This window comes from Apodemus sylvaticus, chromosome 20 (genome assembly GCF_947179515.1).
Source record: "Apodemus sylvaticus chromosome 20, mApoSyl1.1, whole genome shotgun sequence".
Classification (NCBI taxonomy): Eukaryota; Metazoa; Chordata; class Mammalia; order Rodentia; family Muridae; genus Apodemus; species Apodemus sylvaticus.
In genome coordinates, this window is record NC_067491.1 from 2530346 (window position 1) to 2553830 (window position 23485).

General features: G+C 40.2%; 1 protein-coding gene and 1 pseudogene across 6 annotated transcripts in view; one reads left to right on the top strand and one right to left on the bottom strand.

Annotated features, from left to right (window-relative positions):
- Positions 1 to 352: 352 nt before the first annotated feature.
- LOC127671345 (transcription factor GATA-6-like) lies at positions 353 to 1910 on the bottom strand (annotated as a pseudogene).
- Positions 1891 to 23485, top strand: part of LOC127671346 (eukaryotic translation initiation factor 5A-2-like) — a 76298-nt gene continuing 54703 nt past the window's right edge. For 3 of the 6 annotated variants that reach the window (XM_052166056.1, XM_052166059.1, XM_052166058.1), the window contains exons 1-4: positions 1891 to 3960; positions 4772 to 4972; positions 5606 to 5710; positions 7087 to 7151. In XM_052166056.1, coding sequence (XP_052022016.1) covers positions 3826 to 3960; positions 4772 to 4972; positions 5606 to 5710; positions 7087 to 7131 — 486 coding nt within the window. In that variant the 5' untranslated portion in view covers positions 1891 to 3825 and the 3' untranslated portion in view covers positions 7132 to 7151. Of the gene's footprint in view, positions 3961 to 4771; positions 4973 to 5605; positions 5711 to 7086; positions 7152 to 10322; positions 10879 to 23485 lie in introns of those variants that run through there. The other 3 variants (XM_052166057.1, XM_052166061.1, XM_052166060.1) reach the window with 3 other exon arrangements.

The following is a 23485-nucleotide window of genomic DNA, read 5'->3' on the forward strand; positions in this document are numbered from 1 at the left end:
CACAAGAAGTGCATGCTTTGGAGCAATACTTTTATAAATCTCTGAATCTTCCTTAGCAGACAAGGCCCCAGTCAATGTCACAGTTTCTCCCACTGGTATGGGGCAGAGGCAGAGGCAGGCTGGCTGGAAGCAGCGGGCCACAGGCCCACTGTGCTGGCCTTTCCTGCAAAAGCCCATCTCTTCTTATTTCAGTAAGCTTCTTGGGAAATATATCTCTTTCAAAACAAAGGCACAGGAATCACGCTTTGAAGGAATGCTATGTCTGCATTTTTGCCACAATCTGGACTGCTGGACAAAATCAGACACAAGTGATATGAGGCTTTCAGAGCCCTCATCTCTTGGTAGCTCCAGCTCAGGCCAGGACAAGAGCACACTAAGAATCCTGATGCACAGAGGATGTGACTTCAGCAGTGGAGGACAGACTGGTGCCTATGTACAGGCTGCCTTGACCTGAACACTTGAGATCACTGTTCTCATGGTTGGCGTTTTCTTCCACTGTATATATCACTCCCCTGAGGTGGTTGCTTGTGTGGAAGGAAGTATTTTTGGTGCAGTCATGTGAATCAGAAGTAGAGGAAGTGGGAGTCACAGGGACAGAGCCACTGCTGTTATCTGAGTAAGCTTTTGACTTATTTATATTTTTAGGTTTCATTTCCTGGCTTGATGGGGGGCCTGCTGAGGCCATTCATCTTGCTGTAGAGACTGCATTCTTTGCCCATGTGACATCTCCTCTCCACAGTGACATCTCCATGGAACAGCAATTCACACACTCGCAGTTCTCTGACAGGTCCTCCAACAGGTCGCTTTGGGGCCTCTTGGTACCTGGAGTAGAGCTCCAATGTTGTTCTGCATTCTCCCATGGCGCACTAACATTTCGAAAGGTCCTGCTGACCAGGCAGGAGTCAGCATTGTGCGCGTGAAGGGTGAGTAAGCAGGGTTATCATGATGATGGTGGTGGTACTTCCTGTTCAGCGGCTGTGCTGTGGGCAGAGAGCTGTACTGGTGCCACCCATGGCTTTCAGGCTGTTGCCACTGCCACTCATGCTGCCTGTGCCCTCACCGCCCTCAGCCACTTAGCCCCCAGGGTCCTGCGCTGCATAGTTGTCCTTGGGTGGGCTTGGGCGAGTAGGGGAAGCATTCAGAGGCCTGGGCTGTGGCCGATCCTGCATCTCCAGGTCCAGTTGAGCCACTGCGCGCAGTGCCAACCCCTGCCATACTGGGGCTGTCAGCAGAATCCTGTGGCCAACCAGGGTGGGCACGCGCTCTGCCCGCGTGATTCCTAGGCCTGCTGTCTGTCCCCTGCAGATAGTGCAGGCTGGGCAGCATGGAGTCCATGCACATGGTGGGCACGTAGACCAGGGAGCTGGCAGCTGCAGCCGCTGCAGCTGAGGAGTGCACAAAGCCACAGGGTGCGCCTTAGTAAGAGGTGGGCCCCTGGCTGGACAAGGCAGTGAGCATCTGGTATTTTCCTCCAGCTGCTTGGCCAAGAAGGGCCTCACTTCAGCGCCCCAGCTGGACCACAGCAGCTTGCTGGCAGTTGCGGCCTGATCCAGGTCAATGAAGAGCAACAGGTTTTCCCAAGTCAACAGGGCGCATCCAGTGCCAGCACCCAGGTTGCCTTGGCTCCGTGGGCAGCAGGAAGGGATGCAAGGCACAGGGGCTGAGCAAGAGCAAGAGGCCCAGAGGCCCTGCCACTGCCTCTGTGGAGCTGCTGAGTCCTGTAGTTCCTGGCACCATAGACACCAGGATCCCTGACCCAGGAGCAGGAGGAGGAAGAGGAGGAGATGGGGGGAAGCAGCAAGGAGGGCTCCTGTGTTAGAAAGAGCCAGGAGTTGCAGGCACCTGCCACAGCAGCCCGGAAACCCTTTAGCAGGCCCCACCTGCAGTCAGTCAAGGCCATCCACTGTCTGGAGCTGTTCCAACCTGGCTTTTGGTTCCTTGAGTGACATGCTAGAAGGAAGGCCTTAGCCTTCGGTGCTGCAGGGCACAGAGAGAGGAGGGTTCCAGCAGGAGAGTGACAGTCTGGGGTTTGCTAGGCACTGCTGGCCAGGGACCCATATTTATCCAGAGCTGGTACACATTCCCCGTTGCTCACACAATATGTGCGCGCGCAAACACACACACACACACACACACACACACACACACACACGCACACTCACACACACACACCAAGAATTGCCCTTTTCATGTCTTAAAAGAATCATTTGGAATTTTGATGAAGTTTTTATTTAATCTGGCTTTCTTTGGGTTGGATAGCTATTTTTACCATGTTAATCTTGTCAATCCACGATCATGGGATATCTCTCTATTTTCTGAGTTCTTTGATTTCTTTCTAGAATACTTGATGTTCTGTCATAAAAGAACTTCACTTGTTTGGATACAGTTACCCAAAGGTATTTTATGTTATTTTTAACTAATGTAAAGGGTGTTGTGTTTCTATTTTCCTTCTCAGCCCATTTATCATTTGTATGAAGAAAGGCTACAGATTTGTTAGAGTTAATTTTATATTCAGCCACTTTGCTGAAGTTGTGAATCAGCTTTAAAAGTTCTTTGAGAGAATGATTGGGTTTGCTCCTGTATACTATATCATCTGTAAATAGTGATACCTTGGCTTTTTATTTGCCAATTTGTATCCCCTTGATCTCCTTTTGTGGCCTTAGTGCTCTAGCTAGAACTTTGAGTAGTATTTTGAATAGATTTGGGGAGAGTGAGCATCCTTGTCGTGCTCCTGATTTTAGTGGGGTTGCTTCAATATCTTTCCATTTAATTTGATGTTGTCTGATGGGTTTGTTGTATATTGGCCATATTACATTTAGGTGTGTGACTTGAATTCCTGATTTTTCCAATACTTTTAACATGAAGGAGTGTTGTATTTTTTTTTTCAGAATTAGATGCTTTTTTAGCATCTAAGGAGATAAGCAATTCTTACTTACCAATTAGCAGCAGCAACAACAACAACAACAACAATAGGGAAAAAGTTAGGCAGTATAAGGAAAATCAAAGGGAACTCAGAAGCCTTGGGTCCTAATTTGACACTTTTTTTTCTCCCCAAGACAGGGTTTCTCTGTATAGCCCTGGCTGTCCTGGAACTCACTCTGTAGACCAGGCTGACCTCGAACTCAGAAATCCGCCTGCCTCTGCCTCCCAGAGTGCTGGGATTACAGGCGTGCGCCACCACCGCCCGGTGATTTGACACTTTCATGTAGTAACAAGAGGCAGAGTTTAATTTATGGAAGCCTCGGGCTTATTGCTTCTAAACAGCACAAATGAAATATGTTCGGCATATCTGCACACGTGACTATGCGACTGGATTTGCTTATAGGACAGCAATGCCAAATCACTGAACGACTTGAACTGCGTTGTGGGGTTGGTAAGTTGAATACCTCAATTCTTTCCAAGGTGAGAGATAAAGCTATGGTGAAACTGTGAAAGGAAAGCAGACTTCACATGAATCTTTGTCTTTAATCCTTAACAACACAAACAACAACAAAATCTCAAACTCCTGGGCACAGCTATGCCAGGAAGATCAAAGGGCACTGTAGAGTCTCCTGGTCCATGGGATTCCCTGCCCCTGGGAACACTGTTGACTCTCCAGGCTGCACCAGCACCTCACCATAGGGTGTCTGGAGTCCTCTGAGGATCTACAATGCAGAGTCATGAAATAGTACAGCACACCTAGCACTCTTCAGCTTCAAGCACGGATTCCAGCCCCAAGGGGGACTGCAAGCTGTACCAGAATCACAGTTCCACTGCACCAACAATCTGAACTCTTGCAAAATCAGCAGGACTTGAGAGTTTGAAGACCTTTAAGTGACAGCATCCATGTGCCTGAGATCTAGGGCCCAGAGCAAGCTACCTGGTCCTAAAGGTCAAATCCAAGGTCAGCTGGGCCTGGTAGTAAAGATGAGGATGCATCCTGCCCAGGAAGACAGGGAGGCTTCAAACAGTGCACTGCAGGTGGCTCCACAGGGGGGAGTGCTCTACTCTGTAGCACTTGGGGTTCCCAGTGCAGGCTTTACCTGATGGGGCGGGACCTCAGGAAGCTTCCAGCCAATGGGAGGTCTGGAGGCGGGCCCCTGGCGTGCAGGGCCTATCTCAGAAGTGTGGCCGTGAGGGGGGGGGGGAGGGGGCCTGGGGGCGGGGGTTGTGGCGGGGCTGGGCAAGCCACAGTGAGAGCAAGGTGTTGGAAGCTTTGTCGCCCCGCCCAGTCTCCTGGACCAGCAGAGGCCTTGGGCGCTGCTGCAGCCTCAGGGATTGGAGATCACAACAAAGTGGTGTGGTGTGGGCCGGAAGGTGAAGTCCTGCAGCTGGACCTGGGGGAGCAGCGGGAAATGCAGGAGGTGATGCGGGGGTCCCGGTGAGGCGAGGAGCCGAGATGCACGGGAACTAGAGGGCGGCAAGCTCGGGATCGCCCGGGCTCGGGCCCTTCCCCGCTGGCCGGAACCAGGATCCAGGGCGGCCCCGCTGCAGGTCCTAGGAGCACTGAGGGCCAGGTGGAGCCGGCCAGGTGCTCGCCTCTCAGTCTTCCCTGAACCTGCGGCCTGGCTGATGCCCTGGCAGCCGGGATGGAGTCGGGGGAGGCTCGGGGCTCCACATTCCTGCACAGGAAGGTCATGGGCTCTTCTTGTGTAGGGTGGTGGGGACTGGACCTGCTGGCCAGGTGCTGGTGTCGCCTTCACTCTACTGCTAACTCTTCCCTCCCCACCTCCTTTGAAGGGCTGCCAGCCTGCATGCCCTTTATTAAAAAGCAAACAAACTTTTTGCCTAGTTCCCTCAGAATATCCACACATCTCCCCAGCCCATCAACGCAGAGGAAATTGATTTCACGACTGGACATGCAGGGGCTTACAGCACTTCTCCTATGCAGTGCTCAGCCCTGCATAAAAATAGCTTCCTGGTGCTTAAAGGGGAACCAAGCAAAGTCATAGAGATGTCAACTTCCAAGACTGGGAAGCATGGTCATGCCAAGGTAGGTCCTTCCAAGTCATTCTTTGGCTTCACTGATAAGATCATTTGTGCTCCATTCCACATCATGAGGTTTCTATACTTAAAATAACTTCTTTTTCTAACCTCAGTCTCTTGAAAGATCAGGCATTACTCTCAATAATGCTCTCCTTTAATTGGGCCCTTAGTATGTTTCATTAACTGGAAACAAAAATTTTATTGAATCCTGGTGGTCTAAAACATTTTGTTTAGTTGAGGCAATCCAGTTCTTATAATTCTAAGAGACTTGGTTTTCACTTTCTAGGGACTCTTGTTAATTGAAGTCCTGAGTTACTTAGTGTGTTGAGTTTTGATGCCACCAAACTCTTCAGGTTTTGGGTACTTAACGAATCTCAGTTCTGTGCCCCTGCAACTTTTTCAAAGAAAGTAAGATGACTTTGAAAGAGTTGAAAGGGGGCTGGAGAGATGGCTCAGCAGTTAAGAGCACTGACTGCTCTTCCTAAGGTCCTGAATTCAATTCCCAGCAACCAAGTAGTGGTTCACAGCCATCCATAATGAGATCTGGCTCCCTCTTTTAGAGTGTCTGAAGACAGATACAGTGTATTTATATATAATAAATAAGGTTAACCATGTTTCCTGTTGTTCTTTCCTCTGTCAGGTACGCCTTGTTGGAATTGACATTTTCACTGGCAGAAAACATGAAGATATCTGTCCCTCTACTCACAACATGGATGTTCCAAATATTAAGAGAAATGATTATCAAGTAAGTACTGATCTCGTACACAGTGTTTCAGAAGTGTATAAATGCCCTCTTTTAGTAGTAGTTTTTCAAGACTTGAGAGTAGTTTTATAGAGTATATTCCTTAGCAGTTACTAGACTCCTCTTATCTTACAGATTAGAGAAATAGTGTTTTGTTTTGTTCTGCTTTTGTTAATATTCTGTGCCTTTTATTGTTGGGAAATAGAGGATCATATATCTCAGACTGGCCTTGAACTCCCTATTCAAGGATAATCTTCAGTTTCTGACCCCCCTGCCTCTGCCTGTGAGTGCTGAGATTATAGGTTGCATCTTCATGGCTGGCTGTCCTGTACTGGAAGCCAAACCGAGGGCTTTGTGCATGCTTTAGGCAAGCAACCTACAGTTGTGCTGTTTCTCCAGCCTCTATTCCTGCATCTTAAAAATGCTGTATTGGACCAGTGAAATGGCTGGGTTAGGCACTGTCTGTGAAGCCTTAGTCTGGACAGAGGTGTTCTCTACTTGTGTTCTGGGAAACGCCTATACCTGCATATATACACTCACTAGATAAATAAATGTAAGTGAGGCAGGAGAATCAGAAAGACTTAGGAAGGTTGGAATCAGCTGCATTCACTCAATGACTTTCTTTTATTCTATCTGTCTTTTAATTCCTTAAGTTTAAAGGAGATTATTTCAATCTTCTTATATCTGTTGAGGTCTGTTTTGTGTCCAAGGCGAGTATCTAGTTACTTTTGGAGAAGGTACCATGAGGTGCTGGGAAGAAGGTATATTCTTTTGTTTTAGGACAAAACGTTCTATAGATATCTGTTAAATCCATTTGGTTCCTAAATTCTGTTAGTTTCACTCTGTCTCTGTTTAGTTTCTGTTTCCATGATCTGTCCATTGATGAAAGTGGGCTCTTGAAGGCTCTCACTATTATAATGTGAGGTGCAATGTGCACTTTAGTAAAATTTCTGTTATGAATGGGGGTATTCTTACATTTGGAGCATAGATGTTTAGAATTGAGAGTTCATCTTGGTAGATTTTTTTCCTTTGATGAGTATGAAGTACCCTTGCTTACATTTTTTGATTACTTTAGGTTGAAAGTCTATTTTGGAACATTTGCTTGGAAAATTGTTTTCTAGCCTTTTATTCTGAGGTAGTATCTGTCTTTGTGTCTGAAGTGGGATTCCTGTATGCAGCAAAATGTTGGGTCCTGTTTACATATCCAGTCTGTTAGTCTATGTCTTTTGATTGGAGAATTGAGTCAATTGATATTAAGAGATATTAAGGAAAAGTGATTGTTGCTTCCTGTTATTTTTGTTTTTAGAGGTGGAATTTTGTTTATGTGGCTTTCTTCCTTTTGGTTTGTTAAAAGAAGATTATTTTCTTTCTTTTTCTAGGGTGAAGTTCCCTCCTTTTTGAGGTTTCCATTCATTATCCTTTGAAGGACTAGATTTGTGGAAAGGTACTGTGTAAATTTGTTTTTGTCATGGAATACCTTGGTTTCTCCATCTATGGTAAAGTTTTTCTGGGTATAGCAGCCTGGGTTGGCATTTGTGTTCTTCCCTTAGGGTTTGTATGACATCTTTTCAGGTTCTTCTGGCTTTCATAGTCTCTGTCAAGGAGTCTGGTGTAATTCTGATTAGTCTGCCTTTAAATGTTACTTGACCTTTTTCCCTTACTGCTTTTAATATTATTTCTTTCTTTAGTGCACTTGGTGTTTTGATTATTATGTGTCAAGAGGAATTTCTCTTCTGGTCCAATCTATTTGGAGTTCTGCAGGCTTCTTGTATGTTCATAGGTATCTCTTTCTTTAGATTAGGGAAGTTTTCTTCTATAGTTTTGTTGAAGACATTTACTGGCCTTTTAAGCTGGAAACCTTCACTCTATTCTATACCTATAATCTTTAGGTTTGGTCTTTTCATTGTGTCCTGAATTTCCTGAATGTTGTGGGTTAGGAGATTTTTGTATTTTGCATTTTCTTTGAGTGTTGTGTCAGTGTTTTCCATGGTATCTTCTGCACCTGAGATTCTCTCTACTATCTCTTATATTCTGTTGGTAATGCTTGTTTATATGACTCCTGATTTCTTTCCTAGGTTTCTATCTCCAGAGTTGTTTCCCTTTGTGATTTCTTTATTGTTTCTCCTTCCATTTTTATATCCTGGATGGTTTTGCTCAATTCCTTCACATGTTTGGTTATGTTTTCCTGTAATTCTTTAAGGGAGTTATTTATGTCCTTCTTGAAGTCCTCTATCAGCATCATGAGCTGTGAATTTAAATCCAAATCTTTCTTTTCAAGTGGCTTGGAGTATCTAGGACTTCCTGTTGTGTTGCCAAGCTGCCTTGCTTTCTGTTGATAATGTTCTTATTTTGCCTCTCACCATCTGGCTATCTCTGGTGTTAGTTGGTCCCTCCTAATAGCAGCTACTAATCAGGGGAAACTACAGGCACTGAGTTCTTCCTGGTTGGTGATTCTGCACATACTAGAGAAAAGTGCTGTGATTGAATGAAGCAGTATACAAAGTTGCACTCTAACTTATGACCATGGAAGTGTTTTCTGGGACCACATCACATATATTCTCCTCTGCCCATGATCATAGCCTTCATACTTTTCTAGAAGGTATGAAGTTGATACTGACATTATAATTAAATAATTTAAGGTATGTTCTCATAAGTTCGTCAATCGTTTTGAGGACACATATCAATGATACAATATTTTCAGTTTGGGGGGATAAGTTTTCTGGTCATCCATAAATACTATTCCTGAATATCCACTACAAAAATTGTGAAAAAATGAAATGTTTAGAAGAGAATAATAGGGCAAATTTGGATTTCACCCCTGATCAGTCACTGTAAGCACCCAGCTTAGGAAACATTAGTTGGTATCTGACTGATGCAGGCTCAAAATAGGTGAATATCCAGGCTGTCTGTCAATATGTCATCCTTCTTGTTATTTCTACTCAACTCACTTTCAGTCCACACTTGAAAATACTCACATTTTTTAGAAGATAGTAATCAACTCATTTGAATGAAAAATGAAAAAATATATATATAAATATATATTTATATATTTATATACTCATAGTGTGCCTTTCAAGTGTAGTTTCAAGTGTAGTATACGTAAGAGAAATTAATTTTTGAGAGTAAAGAAAACTAAAATGAATGTTTTTCTTGAAAGACCGTATGTGTGTCCTGATTCTGCTGTCTAGTGAATAAAAAGTTAAATTATTTTGAGGATGTCTTTCATGTTATGTTAAGAGCGTTATTAGTTTCATAGGAGATGATCATCATTATTTCCATTTGCAAGGAAGGTAATTACTTATCAGACATTTAAATTGGAGATTTCAGTTTTATGTATTTCTTCTGAATTTTGGTTCATATATACAGATATATATGTATGTTTACAATTAGAAGTCTTGAGGTGAAAAAATATAAGTACAAATGTTTCATTTGATTTGACATTTGTTTGTTGTTTGTTTATGAGTGTGCATGTGTATCCTTTAGTAAATATTATATATTCCCGTATTTTGAGTGTTATATGGTACATGAAATAGTGTGGGAAATTTTCTCTGTAGCATCATGTTTCGAAAATATCACACAGTTGAAGAGTATGTGTATATGTATATACACAAGATTTTTGATTCAGGGTTTATATTGTGTCATTTGCCTCCTGAATCTGAGACAGTAAGTATCTTCAGATTTGGACCAACATATTAGCTTAACAGTGTCCAATACAGATTTATATACCCAAGTGAACACACACACACACACACACACACACACACACTCACACATTCATACACAAAGAGGTAATATTCACCCTATCATGAAGTAATAGAACATCACACATCTGGGAAGTATTCTGTCAAAAGTTAGAAGGGAAAAGAGAGAACAACAGCAACAAAAAATAGTTATGAACTATTACGAATGTGAATTTTTCAAAGGACAAATTTTATAGAAAAGGAATGATGAAAGTAGGAAATCAATGCTTCCAAGATTATTGTTTCTTATAAACACGTGATAAGATCAAAATGCTTGATGGGAAGACATATTTCTAATTACTTGTTTAAATTATTGAGATTAATAATCATCTTTTTGGACACTTGTATGAGATATGCTTTGTGTGTTTACTAAAGGAGCCATTGTAGTGAGCTGACGTTACTTCTTAGCATACAAAGAAGGGCAATGGAAAATGAATTTTATCCAGTTAGACAATATTTCTATATCATTTATTTTAGAAAAATTATTTAATGTGGTTAAGTAAAGTACAAAATTTTAACTAATATTTTATGGTATGGTCATTGTGGAAATAAAAATGGTTACTAATTAACAATATTTAAGGAAGAAATCTTGATACATAGTTTTCTAAAAATGCCATATATATATGGACATATTCACAGTATATTCATTTTCAACCTTCTTCAATCAGAAAACAATCAGGCTATGTCTATTTGTGAGCACTGAGAAGCTCATATCCAGTACCGTCTTTCACACATGCTTTGTTGAATTCCATCTACCCTGGCTTGAACTGTGCCTGAAGTTCTCTGTTCTGGGGCAGGAGCAACTGATTATTTCTACCAGCAATACCAACTACAATGTAAATCAAACTAACAGAGATACTTGATTCTTTTTCTAGGAGTAAGAACAAGTTTAAGATAAAATGTATCATCCCACTGGATAACCTGTGGGCTGTGGATAATGTGGACCTAGTCAGAAAACAAGCAAACCTGTCCAGCAAGAACCTTTTCCTGCCCACTGGAAATTTTTTGGCCACCTTTCTGTAAGAGCAACACTCTGGACCAGTATTCACAGGAAGATAGCTGTAGAAATTGTTGGGCAACTTAATGCTTCCTAATTCACAGATCAAGCCAATTAACCAGGATGTTTACAAAATCCAGTTTAGTTTGATTTTATACAAGGTGACAACTCCAACTTTACCCTTCTATGATGACCCCATTTTGTCTATAATTTCCACAACATACATTTCACATCTAAGGATATACCTTAGTTTTTGATCTGTGATGTTCATCAGGATTCAAAAAGATTCAAAAAGACAAATGGAGGAACATTGTCTTCTAAGAAGGATGTGGACAAAACAGAACAAAGCAAAACATATCCTCCACTTTCTTTGCTCCATAATGTCTGGTATTATTTAGGCTTTGAAAATAAACAAATTGATTTTTCTCCAATAATACTGCATTGAATAGCTAAATTTAACAAATACCTCTGATACTCCCCAGCTAATTTCCATAAAAATAGTATTTAATTGGACAGATAAAAATGGTTACTCATAGAATGCTCAAGTATTTGAAGGTCTGTGTAGCAGACTATCACTGGTGGCATATTATCGATTGATAAGGATAAAGGTCAAGGGATAAGGTTCCATCAGATCCTCAGATGAGCTCATGTTGATCTGCCTTAGCTCAATGGCCAGGCTCTTCCAAGCCTTCCTCACTTTTCACTCCTCTTCCCGACTTTTCTCCCACAGCTTCACACCTCTGAATCTGCCCTCAGTTTTTGTGCTCAGTCACCTTAGTCCAAGCTCAGCACCCTAAATCTACCCTCAGCTTAATTATGTTTCTAATCTCCTGCCTGCAACCTCATACCAGGTGTGGGAGTAGCCAATGGCCAATACTCCTTAGATCTCACATGGCTGGTGAATCTTTCTCCCTCTGTAGCTGGTGAATCTTTTGCTCCTCCCCTGAATCTGCTAGCCTTACTGTAGTGAAGCTGGAAATCCTGACTAGTCCAACCAGCTCATTGGCCAATAGGATCTTTATTGATAGATGAAGAGCCAGTTAGGTAACAGGACCTTCAGGGTTCACATGCAGATTCCTGATCAAAGTGTTGGAACCAACCCCTACATATCACCAAGCATCTGTAAGGTTTCCACTTGTGTCACTTTTTATTTTAGTGATATGTGATGTGATATATATATATATATATATATATATATATATATGTGTGTGTGTGTGTGTGTGTATGTATATGTGTATGTATGTATGTATATATGTACATATACACATAAGTGCATATAGATTAGTATTTATATGTGTACATATGCATGTATATATACATATGTATAATGTATGTATATAAATGCACATATGTATGTTTGTATATATATATATGAAAGTATGTGTATATATGTATATGCATATATATCCATATTTATATATACATATGCACATAGGTATGTTTATATATACACACACTCACACAAGTATGAGTGTGAGTGTGAGTGTGTGTGTGTGTGTGTGTTTGTGTTGGTGTAGGTTGAGGGGCACAGACAAAATCCACCCTTCTTTTTTTTTTAATATTTTTATTTTCTATATTCTTTGTTTACATTCCAAATGATTTCCCCTTTCCCGGATCCCCCCTCCCCATATGTCCCATAAACCTTCTTCTCTCCATCCCTTCTCCAATCACCTCCCTCCTTTTTCTCTGTCCTTATATTCCCTTCCAATGCTAGATTGATCCTTTCCAGAATCAGGACCCTCTCCATACTTCTTCATGGGAGTCATTTGTTATGCGATTTGTGCCTTGGGTATTCAGGGCTTCTGGGCTAATTAATATCCACTTATCAGAGATTGTATTCCATGTGTATTCTTTTCTGATTGGGTTACCCCACTTAGGATGATATTTTCCAGATCAAACCATTTGCCTAAAAATCTTGTGAATTCATTGTTTCTAATTGCTGAGTAGTATTCCATTGTGTAAATATACCACATTTTCTGAATCCATTCCTCCTTTGAAGGGCATCTGGGTTCTTTCCAGCTTCTGGCTATTATAAATAAGGCTGCTATGAACATAATGGAACATGTGTCTTTATTGCATGTCGGGGAATCCTTTGGGTATATGCCCAGGATAGTTATAGCAGGGTCCTCTGGAAGTCTCATGTCCAGTTTTCTGAGGAACATCCAGACTGATTTCCACAGTGGTTGTACCATCTTACAGCCTCACCAGCAGTAGAGGAGTGTTCCTCTTTCTCCACATCCTCTCTAACACCTGCTGTCTCCTGAGTTTTTGACCTTAGCCTTTCTGACTGGTGTGAGGTGAAATCTCAGGGTAGTTTTGATCTGCGTTTCCCTAATGACCATTGATGTTGAGCACTTCTTAAGGTGCCTCTTGGCCATCCAAATTTCTTCAGGTGAAAATTCTTTGTTTAGATCCGTACCCCATTTTTAATAGCGTTATTTGGTTCCCTGGGGTCTAACTTCTTGAGTTCTTTGTATATATTGGATATTAGCCCTCTATCAGATGTGGGGTTGGTGAATATCCTTTCCCAATTTGATGGTTGCCATTTTGTCCTTTTAACAGTGTTCTTTGCCTTACAGAAAGTTTGTAATTTTATGAGGTCCCATTTGTCAATTCTTGATCTTAAAGCATAAGCTATTGATGATCTGTTCAGGAACTTTCCCCCTGTTTCCATGTCCTCAAGGGTCTTTCCCAGTTTCTTTTCTATTAGTTTCAGTGTGTCTGGTTTTACATGGAGGTCCTTGATCCACTTGAAGTGAAGTTTAGTACATGGAGATAAGAATGGATCAAATCGCATTCATCTGCATGCTGACCTCCAATTGATCCAGCACCATTTGTTGAAAAGGCTATCTTTTTTCCACTGGATGTTTTTGGCTCCTTTGTCGAAGATCAAGTGACCATAGGTGTGTGGATTCATTTCTGGATCTTCAATTCTATTCCATTGGTCCACTTGTCTGTCACTGTGCCAATACCATGCAGTTTTTAACACTATTGCTCTGTAGTATTGCTTGAAGTCAGGGATATTGATTCCCCCAGAATTTCTTTTGTTGTTGAGAATAGTTTTAGCTATCCTGGGTTTCTTGTTATTCCAGATGAATTTGAGAATTGCTTTTTCTAACTCTGTGAAGAACTGAGTTGGGATTTTGATGGGGATTGCATTGAATCTGTAGATCACTTTTGGCAAGATGGCCATTTTAACTATATTAATCCTGTCAATCCACGAGCATGGCAGATTTTTCCATTTTCTGAGGTCTTCTTCGATTTCCTTCTTCAGAGACCTGAAGTTCTTGTCATATATAGATCTTTCACTTGTTTGGTTAGAGTCACACCAAGATACTTTATATTGTTTGTGGCTATTTTGAAGGGTTTCATTTCCCTAACTTCTTTCTCAGCCTGCTTATCCTTTGAGTATAGGAAGACAACTGATTTGCTTGAGTTGATTTTATAACCAGCCACTTTGCTGAAGTTGTTTATCAGCTGTAGGAGTTCTCTGGTGGAGGTTTTCGGGTCACTTAAGTAGACTATCATGTCATCTGCAAATAGTGATAATTTGACTTCTTCCTTTCCAATTTGTATCCCCTTGACCTCCTTATGTTGTCTAATTGCTCTAGCTAGAACTTCAAGTACTATATTGAAAAGATATGGAGAGAGAAGACAGCCTTGTCTAGTCCCTGATTTTAGTAGGATTGCTTCAAGTTTCTCTCCATTTAGTTTGATGTTGGCTACCAGTTTGCTGTATATTGCTTTAATGATGTTTAGGTATGGGCCTTGAATTCCTGTTCGTTCCAATACTTTTAGCATGAAAGGATGCTGGATTTTGTCAAACGCTTTTTCTGCATCTAATGAGATGACCATATGGTTTTTTTCTTTGAGTATGTTTATGTAGTGGGTAGCATTGATGGAGTTCCTTATATTGAACCATCCCTGCATCCCGGGGAATAAGCCTACTTGATCATGGTGGGTGATCGTTTTGATGTGTTCATGGATTTGGTTGGCGAGAATTTTATTAAGTATTTTTGCATCAATATTCATAAGGGAAATTGGCCTGAAGTTCTCTTTCTTTCTTGGATCTTTGTGTGGTTTTGGTATCAGCATAATTGTGGCTTCATAGAACGAGTTGGGTAGAGTTCCTTCTGTTTCTATTTTGTGGAATAGTTTGAAGAGTATTGGTGTTAGGTCTTCCATGAAGGTCTGATAGAATTCTGCACTGAAGCCATCTGGTCCCGTGCTTTTTTTGGTTGAGAGACTTTCTATGACCCTTTTTATTTCTTCGGGTGTTATGGACTGTTTAGATGATCTATTTGATCATCCTGATTTAGTTTTGGTGTAGGATATCTGTCTAGGAAACTGTCCATTTCCTCCAGATTCTCCAGTTGTGTTGAGTATAGGCTTTTGTAGTAGGATCTAATGATTTTTTGAATTTCCTCAGTATCTGTTGTTATATCTCCCTTTTCATTTCTAAGTTTGTTAATCTGGATACTGTCTTTGTGCCCTTTGGTTAGTCTGGCTAAGGGTTTATCTATCTTGTTGATTTTCTCAAAGCACCAGCTCCTGGTTTTGTTGATTCTTTGTATGGTTCTCTTTGTTTCTACTTGATTGATTTCGGCCTTGAGTTTGATGATTTCCTGCCTTCTACTCCTCCTGGGTGAAATAGCTTCTTTTTGTTCCAGGGCTTTCAGGTGTGTCATTAAGCTGTTAGTGTATGCTCTCTCCATTTTCTTTTTGGAGGCACTCAGGGCTTTGAGTTTTCCACTTAGCACTGCTTTCATTGTGTCCCATAGATTTGGGTATGTTGTGTCTTCATTTTCATTAAGTTCTAAAAAGTCTTTAATTTCTTTCTTCATTTCTTCCTTGACCAAGGTATCATTGAGTAGAATATTGTTCAGTTTCCACGTGTATGTGGGTTTTCTGTTGTTTTTGTTGCTATTGAAGACCACTTTTACTCCATAGTGATCTGATAGGAGGCATGGGATTAGTTCGATCTTCTTATATTTGTTGAGGTCTGTCTTGTGACCAATTATATGGTCGATTTTGGAGAAGGTACCATGAGGTGCTGAGAAAAAGGTATATTCTTTTGTTTTAGGATAGAATGTTATATATATATATATATATATATATATATATATATATATATATATATATATATATATATATATCTGTAAAATCTAATTGGTCCAAAGCTTCAATTAGTTTCATTATGTCCCTATTCAGTTTCTGTTTTCCTGATTGGTCAATTGAGGAAAGTGCAGTGTTGAAGTCACCCACAATTATTGTGTTAGGTGCAATGTGTGCTTTGAGCTTTAATAAAGTTTCTTTTATGAATGAGGGTGCCCTTGCATTTGGAGCATAGATGTTCAGGAGTGAGAGTTCTTCTTGTTGTATTTTTCCTTTGAGCAGCAAGAAGTGTCCCTCAGAGTCTCTTTTGATGACTTTGGGTTGAAAGTCAATTTTATCTGATATTAGAATGGCTACTCCAGCTTGTTTCCTGAGACCATTTCCTTGTAAAATTGTCTACCAGCCTTTTACCCTAAGGTAGTGTTTATCTCTGACCCTGAGGTGTGTTTCCTGTATGCAGCAAAATGTAGGGTCCTCTTTAGGTATCCAGTCGGTTAGTCTATGTCTTTTTATTAGGGCATTGAGTCCATTGATGTTAAGAGATATTAAGGAATAGTGATTGTTTCTTCCTGTCATTTTTGATGTTATTTTTTAAATTTGATTAGTTAACTTCTTTTGGGTTTGATGAAAGAAGGTTACTATCTTCCTTTTTCCAGGGTGAAGATTCCCTCCTTGTATTGCTGTTTTCCTCCTATCATCCTTTGTAGGGCTGGGGTTGTGGATAGATATTGGGTAAACTTGGTTTTGTCATGGAATATCTTAGTTTCTCCATCTATGGTGATTGAGAGTTTTGCTAGGTATAGTAGTTTTGGCTGGCATTTGTGTTCACTTAGAGTCTGCATGAGATCTGCCCAGGGTCGTCTAGCTTTCATAGTCTCAGGTGAGAAGTCTGCTCTGATTCTGATAGGTCTTCCTTTATATGTTATTTGGCCTTTTTCTCTTACTGCCTTTAATATTCTTTCTTTGTTTAGTACATTATTATGTGATGGGAGGTATTTCTGTTCTGGTCCAGTCTGTTTGGAGTTCTGTAGGCTTCTTGTATATTCATGGGCATCTCTCTCTTTAGGTTAGGGAAGTTTTCTTCCATAATTTTATTGAAGATATTTGCTGGCCCCTTAAGTTGTAAATCTTCACTCTCATCTATGCCTATAATCCTTAGGTTTGGTCTTCTCATTGTGTCCTGGATTTCCTGGATGTTTTGGGTTACAAGCTTTTTGCATTTTGCATTTTTTTTTAACTGTTGAGTCCATGGTTTCTATGGTATCTTCAGCATCTGAGATTCTTTCTTCTATCTCTTGTATTCTGTTGTTGATATTTGTTTGCATCTATGTCCCCTGATTTCTTCCCAAGGCTTTCTATCTCCAAAGTTGTCCCCCTTTGAGTTTTCTTAGTTGTTTCTACTTCTGATTTTAGATCCTGGATGGTTTTGCTTAGCTCCTTCACTTGCTTGTTTGTGCTTTCCTTTAATTCTTTAAGAGATTTTTGTGTTTCCTCTTTCATGACCTCAGCCTGTTGACCAAAGTTCTCCTGTATTTCTTTAAGTGATTTTTGCGTTTCCTCTTTATTGGCTTTTGTATTCTCCTGAATTTCTTTCAATGATTTTTGTGTTTCCCTTGTAAGGGCTTCTAACTATTGATCCATTTTCTCCTGAATTTCTTTAAGTATGTCCTTCATGCGTTCCTCTACCAGTATCATGACCAGTGATTTTAAATCCCAGTCTTGTTTTTCTGGTGTTATGGGGTATCCAGGACATGCTGTTAAAGGAGAATTGGGTTCAGATGCTGCCATATTGCCTTGATTTTTGTTAGTGACGTTCCTGCGTTTCCCTTTTGCCATCTAGTTTTCACTGGTGTTAGCTGGTCTTGTCAATACTGGACTCACCAGTGCAAGCTGCCTCTTCCCATGTGGCCTCTGGTGCACAGCTGACCTCCTGCACTGCCTGGAGACAGGGTGCTGTGGCCCAGGCTGTCCAGATCCTGAAGCAGACACCTGAAGGCTCCCACTGGGACCTGCTGGACTCACCAGAGCACACTGATTCCTCCCAGCCAGTCTTTCGGGTGCCCCTCTGGCCTCTTGCAGGACCTGGAGATGTGGTGTTGCAGCCCAGGCTGTTCTGGATCCCGAAGTGGAGATCTGAAGGCTCCTGCCAGAGGCCTCAGGACTGGAACCTAATCTCTGTGCTGCTGGAGCAATCTGTGCGTTCCCAGTCTGCCTCCGGGTGCACACCAGGCCTCTTGCACTTCCTCATGAATGAGTTTTTTAAAAAGTGTCTATTGTTCTAATACTTATATTATTGTTCCATTTTCACTATTGGATTTAGTGTAGATCATAAATTTAACTCTTATGTAGCATGCAGAACATTGAAGACCATTGCTTCTGTAAAACAGAATGGAATGTAGCTCAGGGATTCACCTCCTCTCTGACTTTTAAAAATGCTAATGGGTACAAAATGTATCTAGAGTCGATATTCTAACATGTCACTGTTGAAGTTGCACTAAAAAAACCAAGGTGTGTATATTGATCACCATGCAATTTGATTTTAATACTTTCTAGGTTATACAAAATGGTGATTGAAGAGAAAGTGTAGTATAAAAGTAATTTCTAACCAGTGACATTAAATAGAATACTCAGTAACTTAGCTAAACCAGATGTGTCCTCAAGACAGAGAAGACCAGAAGAACAGATAGTCCTGCCGGGAAATGCACTGTTGCCTCCGCTGTTTGATTTCAGCTATGGCAAATGCTCAGTATTATAGAAGAGCAGCCTGCCTGATGTCTTTCAACACCTTTGTGACTTAGATCCAATTCCTTTGCAGTAAACCTTTTCACTGATTTTCACCCATGATTCCCATAAGCCCCCTTCCCTCCCCCCTGTTCTCCCACCTACCCCTCTCACTTCCCTGGTCTGGTTTTGCCCTATACTGCTACCCTGAGACTTTCCAGAACAAGGGGCCACTCCTCTGTTCTTCTTGTACCTCATTTGATGTGTGGATTATTTGTTGGGTATTCCAGTTTTCTAGGTTAATATCCACTTATTAGTGGGTGCATACTATGATTGATCTTTTGAGACTGGGTTACCTCACTTAGTATAAATTTCTCCAGCTCCATCCATTTGCCTAAGAATTTCATGAATTCATTGTTTCTAATGGCTGAATAGTACTCCATTGTGTATATATACCATATTTTTTGCATCCATTCTTCTGTTGAGGAATGCCTGGGTTCTTTCAAGCTTCTGGCTATTATAAATAGGGTTACTATGAAGATAGTGGAACATGTATCCTTATTACATGCTAGAGAATCCTCTGGGTATATGCCCAGGAGTGGTATAGCAGGATGTTCCTGAAGTGACATGCCCAGTTTTCTGAGGAACCCGCAGACTGATTTCCAGTGTGGTTTTAGCAATTTGCAACCCAACAAGCAGTGGAGGAGTGTTCCTCTTTCTCCAAATCCTTGCCAACACCTGATATCTCCTGAGATTTTAATCTTAGTCATTCTGACTGGTGTGAGATGAAATCTCAGGGTTGTTTTGATTTGCATTTCCCTAATGACTAATGAAGTTGAGCATTTTTTAAGATGCTTCTCCACTATCCAAAGTTCTTCAGGTGAAAATTCTTTGTTTAACTCTGTACCCCATTTTTAATAGGGTTATTTGGTTCTCTGGGGTCTAACTTCTTGGTTCTTTGTATAGATTGGATATTAGCCCTGTATCTGATGTAGGGTTGGTGAAGATCTTTTCCCAATTTGTTGGTTCCCGATTTGTCCTTTGATGGTGTTCTTTGCCTTACAGAAACTTTGTAATTTTATGAGGTCCCATTTGTTAATTCTTGATCTTAGAGCATATGCTATTGGTGATCTGTTCAGAATGTTTCCCCCTGTACTGATATCCTCAAGGGTCTTCCCCAGTTTCTTTTCTATTAGCTTCAGAGTGTCTGGCTTTATGTGTAGGTCCTTGATCCACTTGGAGTTGAGCTTAGTACAAGGAGACAAGGATGGATCAATTCACATTCTTCTGCATGCTGACCTCCAGTTGAACCAGCAGCATTTGTTGAAAAGGCTATCTTTTTTCCATTAGATGTTTTCCGCCCCTTTGTCGAGGATCAAGTGGCCATAGGTGTATGGGTTCATTTCTGGATCTTCAATCCTGTTCCATTGATCCACCTGCCTGTCACTGTACCAATACCATGCAGTTTTTAACACTATTGCTCTGTAGTATTGCTTGAGGTCAGGGATATTCCCCCAGAATTTCTTTTGTTATTGAGAATAGTTGTAGCTATGCTGGGTTTTTTGTTATTCCAGATGAATTTGAGAATTGCTCCTTCCAACCGTATGAAGAATTGAGTTGGGATTTTGATGGGTATTGCGTTGTTTGAACTATTAAAGGAAGTCTGCTGACCTCTAAATTATATAACCAGTGACTTGCTGTAACCCAAAAGATCAATGACAAAGAGAAATTAGCAGCAGTACGGAGGTAATGTGTGGTCAAATATGTGAACAATATCAACAAAATAGAAGTTATATTTGCTTGCATACATTAGAGATTATGTATCCCAAAAATCTTCACTAAAAATAGTGACTGACAACAAAAGTTTCAATTGTTCAATTGAAAGAAGGAACATGGAAGACATTCTGAAACAGAAGTATGACTTGGTGAGTCACAGTGTATCATCCTTATGTCTATCATCTTTTTATTCCATGTACATTTTTCATTTCCCCCTGAATCTAGGGAAACATTTCAAGCAATATTTCGAGTGTTTATTCTTACTTTGATTTTATTCATGGAGGTCCATACATAAGATACAATTACTCTGTCTGCTTTCTTCATATTTACAAATCTAGTAAGTTTGTTTTAAAATAACTGCCTCTTTGTTCAGTCTTTTAGATAAACTCCCAGAACCAAATGCTGCTCTTCTGGGACAACATTTTAGGATTTGATATAAAATTGCATGAAATTCTTCTATTAAGCTAATGCCACCTTACCATCTATCTGCTGATATAGCACCATATATCTCATGGCTTCCTAGCTATCACAATAAAGTCCTGGAAATTTTTATTGCCTAAAAGGTAATTAGGCATAAAATTTAAACCTGGCTTTGAGAAGCCTTTACAATGAGATAGGAATGAGGGATTATTCTGAGAGTCTAGGCTATTTTGTTGTTGATGATGGTTTTGATTTTGCTTTTGTTTCATTTTGTAAAATATGTAAAACTGTAAATGGTGTTCGTCTGGAGAGGAAAAATCATTGGTGGATTTTAAGTAAGAAAAATATAAATGAGTATTTGAGCTCAATGACTCAGTGTTTTGTCAGTTCTGATATAGAATATGCTTAGATTAAACCAATGATAAAAATGCTGTGAAATGATCAAAAATCCTGGGTACTGGGTTCAGCAATCAAGACTGAATTCTGATATAATTAGTGTAGAATGTGTGAAATTCTACTCATTTTCAATGTGGTTTCTTCAACCAAAGAAAGGCAATAAAAAATTAGTGTGGTTAAATATACCGTTGGCCTCTTGATGCTGGTTATGATTGGTTTAGAGAAATTATAGAGTACAATTTTCTATTTGCCTTTCAAAAACTATACTAAAATATCAAAACTTCTACAGTTATTGGTATTAAATGTTTATTTTGACTCTCAGTATTTGAATTTCTGAATCATTATTAATTGGCCAACTGCCCTTTGACCTGAAAGGAATATATTTTAGGACAGCATAACTGAGAATAAATATTCCTCATATTATATAGGGTCAAATATGAGAAGGAAAAAATAGGATTCAAAAGACCCTGGCATGGGAGATCCATAAATCTCCAGTTTCCTCCACATAGGCATTATTTCAAATACCTCCCCACATAATAAACCTGAGATTGCGCTGTTCCCATAGCTTCTGCATTGAGCCATCAGAGACATGGGAATGTTTCTGCTCAGATGGGTTTGCCTGTCTCTAGCTTTTTAGTTAGCCCTTGGGAGCTGTGAGTAGGATGGAATCCCACTTAAATGACCAAATTCAAAGGTCATCTTCTCTCCTGTTCCTATAAGGACCCTAACAAATATGCACAGCCATGAATGTGTCAAAGACATCCAAAGTTAATCAAATGTGTGTAACATACTGGTCATCACAAAGTGAAAACTGGAAAACATCCTCTTATATCAAATTGGACTATGATGATCTCACTTGAATATCTGATCTTACAATGTTTAAATTTCTTACAAGAAGCCCACCCCTATGGTCTATGAAAGCTAATATTTTCTCACAATTTTGAACTACATACTTTTAGCCTCCAAGAGTTTTAAATAAAATGTGATTTGTAACCATGCAAAATGACAGAGACCCTCTGTATTTGCCCTGTTTTATCACAGATTTCCTGGTAACATTTATAATCGAAAACTCTCCAAAATTTTTCAGATTAGACATGGTTGTAGTGTGGTAAGAAACAGCATTTTTTTCATCCACATGGAGCAAATACTTCATGTTCCCAGAATACTCCATCTAACATCAGCAACATAAAGGAACTAGAACATAGACTCAGCAGCTGCCACAGTAGGAGGACATGGACCCCTGGCCATTGTGCACTGGCGGAAAGTCCAGTGGCTCCTCTTCTCTAGGAGAGTATTATAGGTATGTGTAGATATTCTACGCCATAACGTAAAACTTAGAGTCATTTAGCACTTAAACTATGAATTATAACAAACAGCAATGAAGAATTTAATAGACCATGTAAAGGGAGATTTACCTGTGGGTTATAAACTCCTATTGTAAGAAATAGCCTCCAAATTTTGGCACCTCTTTCCAATGATCATGAATTTATATAAGAGGTAAATCCCAGAAATGAGATTCTGTAATTACTTAAGGATGTGTCACTTACTTTGATATGTAGAGTATTGATAAAGATGTGTATAATACAAAGAACAACCACTCAACACCAAATTAGGTTTTTCCTATGTAAAAGATCTGGCTGTTCTGAAATTTCCTGTGTAGACCAGGCTGACCTTAAACTTACAAAGATCCATCCTCTTGGCTCAGCTTCTGAGATCTGGGAATAAAGGCATGTTCCACCATGCTTTTCTCTTATGATAGTCTTAAAATATAGCCTAATGTATCTATATGAGAGACATAGACACCATGATCTCAGATTTGAGCTCTTGGTTCGGGGGGAGGGGGGAGGGTAGTAGCGAGAAATCCAAGGACTGTAGTAGAAATATAGCCAGGCAAGTTGTGTTTTGAAGTGCAGATATTGCTGATAATTTGCAGTTGGCCATTGCTGTTCAGTCAGAAAGTAACACAGGTGAACTAACATGTTGGTACTATTTCATTGTTTGACTCTAATACCTATATGCATAGCTTTCAACCCAGAAATTACTTTGTATACCAGAAGTATGGGCCATATACTACAAGTTATCCAATGTCTTATCAAGCAATGCCATTATTAGAAATTTTATAATACTGATCACGTATTTTCTGTGTATGTGTGGTGAAGCATAAGGCATGCAAGCTATGAAATGGGAGGGGCATGCAAGAACTAAGTGCGATCAATTACAACAAATAATGATTTCCCTTTATTAGATTCAGAGAAACCAGAAGGCAATATGGATATAACACTACAAGCACCTTTTCAAACTACTCTTGCACCAATAAAAAACCAAGTATTTTATAAATTCCCACCCATTGTTTGTTTGGACAGAATGCTGCCTTCTCCTGTACTTGTGAGTTTCATTTTGGGTTTCTACAACTGACCTATTTCACATAGATTCTGGGTACCATTCTTCTAAGTAAATTATTTTATCAAACTGATGAATGTACAGATAACCTATTCATGAGGGTAAGATCCTTTAAAACAGATATAGATCCCACTGAAGTTTGAGTCTTCTGATTTAAAGAAAAAGGAAAAAAAGAGAAATGATACAGTATTCCCATGATTTGAACTGATTTCA